This window comes from Drosophila suzukii, chromosome 2L (assembly GCF_043229965.1).
Source record: "Drosophila suzukii chromosome 2L, CBGP_Dsuzu_IsoJpt1.0, whole genome shotgun sequence".
Lineage (NCBI taxonomy): Eukaryota > Metazoa > Arthropoda > Insecta > Diptera > Drosophilidae > Drosophila > Drosophila suzukii.
In genome coordinates, this window is record NC_092080.1 from 5,611,869 (window position 1) to 5,624,290 (window position 12,422).

Genomic DNA, 12,422 nt, shown 5'->3' on the forward strand with positions numbered 1-12,422 from the left:
AATATTGGTTATATACGGTATTAAAAATATTAAAGTCAAGTAATTTTTTGAAATCTATGTAAGAGTTATAAGGGATTTTAGGGTATTAATGATTAGTACAACTTAGATTTTCTTTTTGGTATAATCTTATTTAGTCCATTAACCTTAGTCCATTAAACCTTATTTTAGACTAGCAGTGAAAATAAGTTTCCACTGAATACCATTTACATATTATTTCATTTCCACCCGACCCATGATAAGAAGTGAGAGGTAGTGAGCGGAAAGCTTTCGATCTGCGATACTCTCGGATCAGAGCTTTACTAATTGATCGAGCAAGCGTAATACGAAGACAAAAGCCGAGCGACGCTCCAAATAAAAGTTTAGTAGGCGCTACGTAAACAAACTCTGCGGTTTGTCTTCATCAAGGGGGCACCGAACGACCGGTTCTTTCGGTGAGTACTAAGTTGAACTTGGGAATCAATCAGCCAGTTATCAGCCACGATTAGGCATTAGCATGCAAAGTTCTTTCTTCGGTTAAATTTAACTTATTTTATTCTTGTAGATCGATTAACGAGCTGTGTACATAATGGCGCCCAATATTGAAGAGGATGTAGCCTGGAAGGTATCGGGAATATCGAGGACCTATCCGAGTTACCGCCAGCATGTACCCATTACAAGTGAAAGGTTTGTATCTAGTGGTTTTGAAAGTCTTTCCACAAAAAACTCAAATGATGAGATATTATAATTTTATTTTGCTTAGTTGGCTGGAGGGCAAGCATGCAGATGACGAGGCCGAAGGTCTTTGGCGCATTTACGATAAGCTCTATGACTTAAGAGACTTTGCTGCTCGCCATCCGGGCGGTGCCTCTTGGATTGAGTGCACCCGGGGCACGGATATCACGGAACCCTTCGAATCTCATCATATTGAAGAGCGAGCTCGGGAAATGCTGAGCAAATTCGAAGTGCGACAGGCCACGAAGCCTAGGAACTATAAGTTCACCCTTAAAGAAAATGGTTTTTACATGACCCTAAAGCGGAGGGTACGGGAAAAGCTCAGAAAAATCGAGTACTTCCCAACCAAAAAAACTGAGGTATTGATTAGATTTTAATTCTTTATTCTTATATTCTTATATAGGTAAACTATTTTTATAGCTTTTTTAAATTTTATGTTATAATATATTTTATTCGAGTTATCAATATGGTATAGGTTGAAATTTAAATAATCTTCAGTGGATATAATCCGTTTTCACTAGAACTTACTGAACTTTTTTAGGGGGTTCCGTATTCTTCTTTAATTTTTCTTAAGATTTTGTTTGTAAAGATGTATATAAATGCAAAATAGTATACGTACAACAACCGCTTTGGTTATTGTTTTTAAAATGTTCTTATAGCTGATAAGAAGCGACTTTTCTTTATGACTAATTCAGTTTTCTTAAATCTTTCAGTTCCTCCACTTGGGTATCCTAGTCTCTGTCTTCATATTCAGCTGGGTAGGCACTCTTCTGGACTCTCTAGTCTTTCAGGGTTTGGCTGGGTTGGCCCTTTGCTGGGTGGCCACCTCCACACACAATTACTTCCATCAGCGGGATAATTGGAGGATGTATGCCTTTAATCTAACCCTAATGAACTTCCGGAGTTGGCGCATTTCTCATGCCCTATCACACCATGTTTATGCGAATTCCCTGCACGATCTGGAAATGTCCATGTTTGAGCCATTCCTGTGCTGGATTCCCGATCGTCATTATGCAAATAAAATGCAACGATGGATCTCTGTGGTTATATCACCGGTGGTGTATGTAGTTCTCTTTCAGGGACAGTTTCTCCTGCGGTGAGTGAATTAATAAGTTGTTTTATTTATTTTGTTAATAAATATAAATATTTTTTTCAGTTTGGCTCTCTCCCTGACTAAAAGCAACCTTTTGCACTGGGATGATCTTCTAGGTTTTACCCTACCAATCTTTTTATATTTCTCCACTGGCGTTGGTCTGCTTGGATCTCTTACAAGCTGGCAAATAATCGTAGCCGTGGGCAGCTTTATTTTTGGACTTGTAGGCCTCACAGCAGCCCATCATGATCCCCGAATTCTACACGATGGAGACACCCAACGTAAGGACATTGATTGGGGTCTGTATCAGGTGGATACGATCATAGATCGCGGAGATATCAAGTGGTCGGATCTCTTGGTGCTCACCCACTTTGGAGAGCACGCCCTGCATCATCTATTTCCCACACTCGATCATGGAGTGCTAAAGCAACTCTATCCTGAGTTAAGGAAAACTATGAAAGAGTTTGATGTGGAACTTAGGGAGATCAATCATTGGGGTCACATCAAGGGTCAAAATCAGCAATTGCTGAGGATCAAAAAGAATCCCCTGCCACCGGGTAGTAAAAAGTTGAAGTAGAATGGGATTGTGTTAACTATGAAAACTTTGATATATGGAGGGGGAAAATGTTGTTTTGTAAACAGGGAGGACTTAGGGTCAGCATAAGCCATACAAGAAAAATTTATTGTGTTTAAATATTTTTTACATTTTCTCTTATAATTTTTTTTGTTTACCTATCAAGGCTATTTGTGCTCTTATCAAACAGCTTTGCTCGACTCTCTTTATTTTTTAGTTAATGACGGTTTAAAGCTCTTTTAGCATTTCCGCTTTTTTATGGTGTTTGTTATGATATCTAACACACCTTTTTTTAATTTTTTTTTACGGCCCACCAACATATTTAGCATCATTTAATTACTTTAAGTTAATTGAGTTACTTCTTTAAGGTGAGAGTTCAGCTGGTGTTGAGTAAAAGTGATAGTTTTTTTGAGTAAACCCCCATAAATGGTAGACTGCGTCAAATAGTGATATGGAAACTGCTGAATCATCGTGACAATGCAAATAGGAGTATTGAGCATAAATTGATTAGAACATTTATTTGTATATGTTTTTCGGAATTCTAAACTAACAAAAATATGTGAAGCCTATATTAAAATAATGTAAGGTTATTTAATTTAATTAAGAACCACATTTTCATGTTTGTACTATTTGTTGGGCTATGTCTTTGTTATTATAAATACGATGTTATACCATTTATTTTGTGTTTATTTAAAGGGAAGCTAAAAGTGAAAATAAGAAACCTACAAATAATTTAAAACAATTTTTTACTGTAATACACATGGTTATATTGTAAAGTGAAAAATTAGTTAAGATTGTGAAAAAATATAAATGAATATATTAATATTAAAATAAATTTGACCGTGAACTTTTATCTCCCTAAAGTTCTCTTAAAAAGCGTCAAATTTGTTGTCAAAGATATTTTATTAAGTACTCCGATAGCAGGTTTACAAATGGAAAGAGTCGATTTAAGCTTAAAAAAGCGCCTAGATAAGAGTATCTATCGAAATCGAAGAGAGTTCATAATGGAACTGTATGCCTGGTTCATTATGAATTGCAAAAACAATTAAAGTTGTGAAATTCAATACAAGGATAAATATATTTAAATCCTATTGTATTGTTCACTGTAAAATTTGTATTTCTCGAAATGCTTGTACTAAATCTCTTTAAATTCGAAGATATTATAGTTTAGAACGCCCTTTCAAAGTACTTTATCATATAATGGGCAGCTTAACACCTCAAGTAAAAGGAAAGAGTCTAGTCAGACCTTTAAGAGAGATAAGATAAGAGTATCGTTTGGAACTGAAGGGAGTCGATAAGCCAATTAGATGACTACCAACTCGATTTTTTTGCCCATAAATAGCTAGTCGCATGCCCAGTTCTCTTCAGTTTTTAGTTCGACATTGACCGGAGAGGTCAGGCAAAAAGTTTATAAAATGTTTGAGGTTCGCTCCGTGCTTTTGTTGTTACTCGGTGTGGTGGCCTCCACCCAGGGAGCCAATATTCTGGGGCTCTTCAGCAGCCACAGTCAATCGCATCTGATCATCCACATGTCGGTGGCCAAGGCCCTGGCCGAAGCTGGGCACAATGTGACGGTGGTGTCGATGCTGAAGCCCAAGTTAACGCACAAGGACATCCACCTGATCGTAATCCCGATGAAGGATGAACAGGAGCTCATTATGGAGAGCCAAATGACTGAAATGGCCAACCAGAAGAATTCTCTCGTGAGCACCATGAATCGACTTCTAACTGGTATGGAGGTGATGATCAATGCTCAAGCCGAACTGCTCTCCGATCCGAGGTTCCAGCGTATTTACGAGACCAAATTTGACCTCATGATATTGGGTTACTTTATCAACGACTTCCAATTGGGAGTTGCCCATAAGCTAAAGGTTCCCGTAATCATTGACTGGATGTCAGCCCCTGCTCCAATAATTGATAAATTTACCGGTAATCCCGCAGAGGTATCATATGTGCCCTTGTTAGGCACTGTTGGAACACATCCATTGAGTTTCTTTAAGAGAGCGGAAAACTTAGCTAAATTCCTGTTTTTCGAGTATATTCTGGTTGTCTTTGACTTCAAATTAAACCGCATATATAATGAAGTCTTCCCGGAAAAAGATCAACCAACTCTGAAAGAGTTGAGAAAGAATATCTCGATAGCCTTTGTCGGATCTCGTTTGATTGCTGAGGGTCCTATTCGACCGCTGGTACCTGCTATTATTGAAATCGGAGGTATACAGGTGAAGGACAAGCCGGATCCGCTGCCCAAGGATATCGATCAGTTCTTAAACAAGTCCACCCAAGGAGCTGTCTTTCTATCCCTCGGCTCCAACATTAAAAGCTCAACAGTGAAGCCAGAAATTGTGCAGACCATCTTTAAGGTTCTATCGGGACTGAAAGAGAACGTTATCTGGAAATGGGAGGACTTGGAGAACACACCTGGCAATGCATCCAACATACTTTATAAGAACTGGCTGCCCCAAGATGATATCCTGGCCCATCCGAACACCAAACTCTTTATCACACATGCCGGAAAGGGTGGCATCACCGAGGCCCAGTACCATGGAGTACCCATGGTGGCCTTGCCTATTTTTGGGGATCAGCCCGGAAACGCCGCAGTCATGGAAAAATCGGGATATGGCGTGGCTCTCGATCTGCTGACCATTACCGAGGATACACTGAGGGAGGCCCTTAAGGAAGTTTTGGAGAACAAGAAGTACAGCCAAGCTATTGGAAAGTTCTCCGCCTTGTACAGAGATCGACCCCTCACTGCAAAACAATCGGTGGTTTACTGGACGGAGTATGTCCTGAGACATCATGGTGCCCCCCACCTGCAGAGTCCATCGGTGCATATGAACTTCATTGAGCTCCACAATCTTGATATCTACCTTGTAATTGCAACAATCCTGGTCTTGTTTGTACTCCTAACTCGTTTGGTTGCGAAATTCGTGTGGAATAAATTTCGGGGCAAGGGAAAGATCTCAGAGTCAAAAAAGAAGCAATAAAATAAATTAAGTAATAAGAACTGTTTATGTATTATTAATAAGAAAATTGTATATTTTAATAAAATCACAAAATATTAAAAAATATTTATTTCATTCATTTATTTGCCTTTGTGCGAAATTTTCCATAATTTCCGATTACTAACTACTAACCTTATCTTCGCATGGTATTTGTTATCAATAGTTAAAATGGCCCAGTAATTTTGTTTTGGGACCCCAAAGGTGGTGATGATTATAATTATAACGAATGATTTTAAATCGCTTTCAAAGTTGTTAAACCTTACTAAACTTTTTTTAGTTTGACTTTGGAAGAGGATAGTTTTCTGACTTCGTCAATCCTTAAAAGGTTTCATATAAAACAAGTTAGTAATTAAATCTTTTTGGGTAAGGACATAGTAGGACATGTTCAGCAATGGAAAAAGCTATGTACATTTATTTCTAATATTTTGCTATCAACAATCATATAAAACCACCATCTGGCTTATTACATAGAAATATAGGCCATCAAACAACGCAACAAACATGATAACATATGACACGAATTTTGATTGTGAATAAGTTTGCAGTTTATTTCAATTTAAAGCATTTAATCATGACTCAGGTCGTAGACACGCGATACGTTGCCAGACCCTAGTGGTAGCGATAAATCTATTGCGATAGTCTTGCCCGGTAGGACAGAGCCTATTCAGAATTCCCTGATATGCCCAGTCACCCCGGCGCAGCTAAAGAAATGAAACCTGTATCAATTCAGATTGTTGCTGACAACATCTGTGGCACAGTTCTATATAAGCTATTACGCTAGACAGATCGAAACTTAGTCGTTTGTTGTGAGTTCCATTGAAAAGTTCATTTATTATGATTAAATATACTACGATCGTGTTTTTGCTCATATTACTTCTGGGCACAAAGACCCATAGTAGTAATGGCGACAATATTTTAGGAATTTTTGGAACCCACAGTCCTTCCCATGTGATCGTTCATATGGCAGTGATGAAAACGCTTGCGGATCGGGGTCACAACATCACAGTGGTGACCCAGATGAAGCCCAAATTGGCTGCACATGAAAATATCACAGTGATTGTGGCACCACCGACACCGGAGCGAAAAAAGTTCATGGAGGAATATATGAAACAAACATTCAATGATAAACCTTCTATATGGACTACTTTGATGAAAGCTGTTCTTCAGGCAAATGTACAGTTGGAAGGACAGATTGAGTTCATGGTTCATCCGAATTTCAAGGAGCTGTACGAGAATCCCCAGACGAAATTCGATTTGGTGGTTTTGGGCCCAATGGCCAACGACTTTCAGCTGGGCATTGCAGCCAAGCTTCACTGTCCGGTGATCATAACTTGGGTTGGTGTGCCCCTGCCTTTTATGGATAGTATTGTGGGAAATGTCAATGATCCATCTTATGTGCCCAGCTTGAATGTGGCCCTTGAAGCGGGACAAAGCACCATGGAATTTACCCAAAGATTGGGTAACCTTTTCAAGCATTCCTTCCTGGACATAGTCAATAAACTATTGAATTTTAAGATGAACCAGATGTATGAGTAAGTATTAGTGGTTATGTTATATTATGAATTTAAATCCTTATTATATTTTTTTCCTCTTTTAGGAGAGCTTTTGCTAATAAGACTGATCCTGAGTTCCCCAATTACTATGAAATGAAGCGTCGCATATCCTTGCTGTTTTACAATTACCACTCGCCCAGCGAAGGACCCATCAGGCCCACAGTTCCTCAATCGATTGAAATTGGAGGAATACAGGTTAAGGACCAGCCTGATCCGCTGCCCAAGGAGCTGGCCAAGTTCCTTGATGACGCTGATGAGGGTGTCATATTCTTCAGTTTGGGAACCAATGTAAATACCAATAACTTTGGACCGGAAATCGCAAACATCCTGTACAGTGTGCTCTCCCAATTGCCCCAGAGAGTTGTGTGGAAGTGGGAGGATCTGAATAATAAGCCAGGAAATGCCTCTAATATATACTTTAGCAATTGGTTGCCACAGGATGATATCCTGGCTCATCCGAAGGTTAGACTCTTTATAACCCATGCGGGCAAAGGTGGAGTGGCGGAGGCCCAATACCATGGGGTTCCCATGCTGGCATTGCCCATTTTCGGCGATCAACAGGGAAATGCTGAGATCATGACAAAATCGGGCTTTGGCCGTTGGTTGGATATGCACACACTGACGGCGGAGGAATTGGAGGAGAATATCCATGAGGTCCTTGAGAACCCATCGTATCGAGAGACCATCGGTAAATTCTCCACCCTCTATAGGGATCGACCTTTGACAGCCCGTCAATCGGTTGTCTACTGGACCGAGTACGTGTTGCGTCACCAGGGAGCCTATCATCTACAGAGTCCCCTCATCCACATGGACTTTATAGCCCGAAACAATATAGATGTCTTTGGAGTTATTCTTCTCGTGAGTCTGGTACTCTTGATACTACTCATAGTCATATTTAAATTCCTATTTCGCAAGATTTTTAATGTTGTGCGTGGCTATAGTTATCAAGGGAAAACACTGCCTGTCAAGTTTAAAAATAATTAATCGTTATGCCATCTTATCATTGCGAATACGCAATATCAGTTGGCGCTATGAAATGCGAAATTGCACAAAAGTCTTGCTGTGGGGTCAGTGATCAAGTATTATATTCTGTTTTTAAGAATACAGATTAATGAATTAACATTAATAAATACAAATGATATTGCTTTTCTTTTATACTTTTTATAAGAAGCAACTCTGATAAAGAATACTAGAGATTAAAGCTTTGCCGGAAAGCATGACTGCACATAAAAAAGGCATTACAGGGGCGTAGCCAAGGCGTAGTCTTGGGGGTTCAACCCCTTTTCTTTCAGGTGAAATCCCACGTAGAGTGTTGTGTCGAAAAGTATGCTATACAAAATGTCTTTAAAAAACCCCTCTGAATAAAATTCTGACTAAGCCACTGTATATGTGTATATGTAGGATAAGATTAACACTGGGGGTCTTGAAATTAATCGTTTCCTTTTTTTGGTGTCGCACAATCTTAAATCAGTTTTGACCAGGAGCGGATTATGGATTGGTAGGGGATTAAATGCACTGTAATGCTTATTAATACAATAACCTAGGAATCTTAAACCCTTGCTATCTGCAATAAAACTCAAGTGCCCCCAGAGACCTGCACTTTACGTAGATAATTTAATTATACTGATGTCATGCACCTTTAACAACCCGGCAATTAATGAAATAGCAACAAAGACTCCCAGACCTAGAACAACACTCGCCGCACTCAACAGGTTGCTCCCACACTCTCCAACAGCGATTATTTTTAGAGGCCTCCCGCTCAGTAATTCTCACTTCTCGAGAACTATTCCATCCCATCGGGTCATACCGATTCCGATTCTGTTCGGATTCAATTCTCAGTTATTCTCAGTTATTCGAGGCAGCGCGTGCCGAACGCGTATTGTTTTCCAAATCTATTTTATATTATTTAATGGCTCACTTGGGTGTCTCTATATAGACGAGGTATTTCGAATATCTATAATTGTTGTGTTGGAGTCGTCGGGGGATAGTGCCAATTCAATGAAATAATAGTTAACCTACAAGTTGACTTTGACAATGAGACAAGGTTGCACTTTAACCCATGTACATGCAGTTTAGACAACTTAAAGATATATTTACTCTGGTCTATTTTAAAGTATAAGGTGGATTTATCTGGTTGCTAGTGACTAATAAATGTGCCTTAATAACAAGGTGACTATTTACTTAAAATACGAAAGGTGTGTGTAATTACAGAATATAGGGCACATGCATTATAATAAAATACTAAGTAATGTATATGTGAATAAAACCTTGTTTAACAATAATGAAAAAACAAATTTTGCGCAAAGCGAGCACTTTTGAGTGGATTAGATGGTACTTTAACCCTACTTGAGTTCAACAATCTTTAAATTATTGTCTGTGGTCATTTTGAATGAGCAAAGTCTAAAGTGCACCAAAAAAATAGAAAAAACTTAAATATTTGACAGAAGATTAACTTAATAAGCAAATCATATTATTTCCAAGTACAATATTTCTTTGATCAAAATTGTTTAAAAGATAAAATATGATATCAAGTACTAGACAAACATAATAGACAACGTGTACTTCGCTTGAGGTACACGTAATAACTAGTTAGCAAACTCTTTATGAAAATCATGCTACTGCATATAAATATATACATTTTTTGCAGATTAAACGATCGAAGGAATCTTATCAGTGCGTTATCGCTGATATCAACTGTGTATAAGATAGCTGCCGGTTGCTTGCAACCCAATCAGTTTCATTTTGTACTTGGACTTGAACGGAGCTAGTCATGACACAAATTCGGAGGAGCAGTTGGCTCGGCTGCAGTTTGGGTGGCCTTCTGGTGGCCCTTCTGGCCCTGCAATCGATGCCCCAGGGCACCGAAGGATCCAACATCCTGGGCGTCTTCACCAGCCACAGTCCGTCGCACTTCATCGTCCACATGTCCATCATGAAGACGCTGGCCGAGAAGGGTCACAACGTGACCGTGGTCTCCTCAATGCCACCCAAAGTAACGCACAAGAGCATCAAGCACATTGTGATTCCATTGAGTGCCGAGGATGAGAAGGTCCTAAACGATGGCATGGTCAATATGGTTAAGGAGAAACCCTCGATTTGGAACACCTTCAAATCGATCTTTAGCTCGCTGGCCTTGCTCATTGATAAGCAGGTGGATGTTCTGGAGGATCCGAAATTCCAGGAACTCTACGTCAACAAGGGCAACAAGTTCGACGTGGTCTTCGCGGGATTCTTCTTTAATACCTATCAGGTGGCTCTGGGTGCCCGTTTCAATTGCCCCGTAATTATTTCCTGGCCGGGAGCACCCATGATGATGGTCAATGAAGTGCTGGGCAATCCAGAGCTCTCCAGCGTTCCGCAAATGAATGTTGCCGGCAAACCTGGACAGCCCATGAATTTCCAGCAGCGTTTGCAGAGCTTTGGCAGCACTGTGGGCTTTAATGCTCTTGCTCTCTTCCTGAACTACAAATACAATGGGTTCTATGAGTGAGTTCTTATCAATAGATCGAGTGAATGATATGATAATCCCCTATCTTAACCCTTTAGGCGACTTTGGGGCAAGGACAAATCAATGCCCAGTTTTGAGCTGGCCAAAAGGAATGTCTCACTGGCCTTTTGCAATAGCCATGCCATCAGCGAGGGACCCATTCGTCCGAATGTTCCTGGTATAATCGAGATCGGAGGCATTCAGGTGAAGACGAAGCCTGATCCTCTGCCGGAGGACGTCAAGGAGTTCCTGGAGAAGGGCAAGCATGGAGCCATTCTCTTCAGTTTGGGTTCTAATTTGAAGGGTGAACATATCCAGCCCCAAGTAGTGTCCACTATTTTCAAGGGTCTGAGCAGCCTTAAGCAGCAGGTGATCTGGAAATGGGAGGATTTAAAGAACACACCTGGCAAATCGGCGAACATACTCTACAAGAAGTGGCTGCCCCAGGATGATATCCTGGCCCATCCCAAGATCAAGCTTTTCATCACCCATGCGGGTAAGGGCGGAGTCGCGGAGGCCCAATACCATGGAGTTCCCATGTTGGCCCTACCCGTTTTTGCCGATCAGCCGGGAAATGCCGACAAACTGGTGCAGAGTGGATATGGTCTACAGTTGCCCTTGGCCACTCTAGATTTGGATGAGTTCAAGGCGGCCATTAAGGAGGTCATCGAGAATCCCAAGTTCGCCCAGAAGCTGAAGACCTTCTCGCAGCTGTATCGCGATCGTCCTCTGAGCGCCCAGGAATTGGTGGTCTACTGGACGGAGTACGTGATCCGTCATCATGGTGCACCACACATGCAGAGTCCTCTGGTCCACATGAACTTCATTGCCAGTAATAACCTGGACATCTATGTCCTCGCCATTCTGGTGCTCTACATTCTCTTCCTCATCAACAAGATCGTGTGGAAGTTCTTGTGGCAAAAATTGTTCTCCAAATCGAAAAAGGATTCTCCAAAGAAGAAGGTGAAGAAGCAGTAGATAGGATATATGCGAATTTTATACTTAGTAACAAATTGAAAATTAACCGCAAAACGAAAAAATAAAATTAAAACTTAAAAACAAGACACTAAAATTATTAATTAATTAATAATTATTTAAATTATTTATTTGAAATTCTAGCTCAAAAGTGGTTCTTTAGTTCATCGTTTAGGAACCCTTCAACATACCAGCTTTATTAAAAAATAATATAAAATGCTCAGAATATTTTAACCAAAAGTAGTTTAAGAAGGTATGTAGAATTAATTTTTACATGGTATTCCCTCGTCAAAAACCAACGTATTATCATTATAAACTGCCGAATATCTTATCATTAGACTACCGATAACAGCGATTATACCAGTTACATTCAAGTGACGCCAATGGCCTGCATTATATCATTTTTGCTGAGGGCCCACACTTCATGTTAATAACAGTGACAACTGTTAACAGAGGTAGAACAAACATTGCATTTGTTGGGCTGATCGATGTGGAAACCCATTCTCTCTGAAAGCGATTATTTATAAAAATATCAACTCTCATGTTCTCTACCTTTGGTTACGACTGCTTTTTTGCATAAATTATTTTATGTGACGTGATTTGTTTACGAAGTTAGTTGCGCATTCTATAGTTGTTCCCTTCTTATATGGAGATCATTTATTTTTTCAGAATAACTATATGCATTTGTGCTTGATAAATATTTGTAATTGCATTGTTTGGGATATATATATTTCGTAAAAATACTTTGCATTTAAAAAACACATTTCACCAAAGTCGGTGAATTGCACAAGGCCAAAAGTATTCACCTCATTGATTAACAAATGGTTTTAGTTTATATTTTTTAGCTTTGACTCAAACCACGCAGCTTTTAGTAAGCTTTTGAATAATTAAAAAAACGTAAATAACGTAAGATGATCGCGTAACCTATCGATGTGTACTTAACTTATACTTCGATCTTAGCAATATAGAAGATTTCAAGTTCTAGAAAAAATAATATTAATTAAATAATAAAATTTGAAATATG

The 12,422-nt window shown here is 39.5% G+C and overlaps 4 protein-coding genes across 4 annotated transcripts; all 4 read left to right on the forward strand.

Annotated features, from left to right (window-relative positions):
* Window positions 1-309: 309 nt before the first annotated feature.
* On the forward strand, window positions 310-2,855 carry LOC108021478 (cytochrome b5-related protein). Its single transcript, XM_017090220.4, has 5 exons — window positions 310-431; window positions 542-663; window positions 740-1,070; window positions 1,425-1,807; window positions 1,868-2,855. The coding sequence occupies exons 2-5, from the start codon at window positions 566-568 to the stop codon at window positions 2,379-2,381; spliced, it is 1,326 nt and encodes a 441-aa protein (XP_016945709.2). The 5' UTR covers window positions 310-431; window positions 542-565; the 3' UTR covers window positions 2,382-2,855.
* An 888-nt stretch (window positions 2,856-3,743) lies between these two features.
* Window positions 3,744-5,449, forward strand: Ugt37C2 (UDP-glycosyltransferase family 37 member C2). Its single transcript, XM_017090219.4, has one exon. The coding sequence runs from the start codon at window positions 3,794-3,796 to the stop codon at window positions 5,363-5,365; it is 1,572 nt and encodes a 523-aa protein (XP_016945708.2). The 5' UTR covers window positions 3,744-3,793; the 3' UTR covers window positions 5,366-5,449.
* A 696-nt stretch (window positions 5,450-6,145) lies between these two features.
* On the forward strand, window positions 6,146-9,724 carry Ugt37E1 (UDP-glycosyltransferase family 37 member E1). Its single transcript, XM_070994862.1, has 3 exons — window positions 6,146-6,915; window positions 6,981-7,794; window positions 9,584-9,724. The coding sequence occupies exons 1-3, from the start codon at window positions 6,218-6,220 to the stop codon at window positions 9,638-9,640; spliced, it is 1,569 nt and encodes a 522-aa protein (XP_070850963.1). The 5' UTR covers window positions 6,146-6,217; the 3' UTR covers window positions 9,641-9,724.
* Ugt37D1 (UDP-glycosyltransferase family 37 member D1) lies at window positions 9,707-11,485 on the forward strand. The gene is made up of 2 exons (XM_065864607.2): window positions 9,707-10,422; window positions 10,483-11,485. The coding sequence occupies exons 1-2, from the start codon at window positions 9,707-9,709 to the stop codon at window positions 11,399-11,401; spliced, it is 1,635 nt and encodes a 544-aa protein (XP_065720679.2). The 3' UTR covers window positions 11,402-11,485.
* Window positions 11,486-12,422: the final 937 nt, after the last annotated feature.